The sequence below is a fragment of the Sinocyclocheilus anshuiensis genome, unplaced genomic scaffold (assembly GCF_001515605.1).
Source record: "Sinocyclocheilus anshuiensis isolate Anshui unplaced genomic scaffold, SAMN03320099.WGS_v1.1 C31532626, whole genome shotgun sequence".
NCBI classification, from domain to species: Eukaryota; Metazoa; Chordata; class Actinopteri; order Cypriniformes; family Cyprinidae; genus Sinocyclocheilus; species Sinocyclocheilus anshuiensis.
In genome coordinates, this window is record NW_015598265.1 from 1 (window position 1) to 399 (window position 399).

A 399-nucleotide genomic window follows, 5' to 3' on the forward strand; every position below is an offset into this window, starting at 1 on the left:
CTGTTCCTTTTCCAACTATCTGTAGTTGTAATAGTTCATGATGAAGAGGAAGATACCTCCAGCCAACATCATCATACCACAAGCAAAGTACATGTATTTATAGTTCATGAAGATGTCCACCAGAAAACCTGAGGATAAAAATCTGTGAATAAACATCCTGAAGATTATAACAGAGAGATATGACAGTGAGGATCTCATTGTAGGACTTACCAGAGATGGGCGGCCCCAGCAGGACAGGCCCACACTCTATAATGGTAGCAAGCCCAACCGCACTGGAGAACCGCTGGGGGTCCACCAAATCCATGAGTGTCTCAAACAGAAGAGCACACACCATCCCAAAAGCCAGGCCAAAAAACACCACCAGGCCACTGTAACCTGGTAAGAGCGGACACATCATAT

At 45.4% G+C, this 399-nt stretch overlaps 1 protein-coding gene across 1 annotated transcript; it reads right to left on the minus strand.

Moving 5' to 3' along the window:
• Positions 1-15: 15 nt before the first annotated feature.
• Positions 16-379, minus strand: LOC107682080 (monocarboxylate transporter 2-like). The gene is made up of 2 exons (XM_016478456.1): positions 211-379; positions 16-128 (listed from the first exon to the last, which is right to left on the minus strand). Exons 1-2 carry the CDS (start codon positions 332-334, stop codon positions 16-18), a joined length of 237 nt encoding a protein of 78 aa, XP_016333942.1. The 5' UTR covers positions 335-379.
• Positions 380-399: the final 20 nt, after the last annotated feature.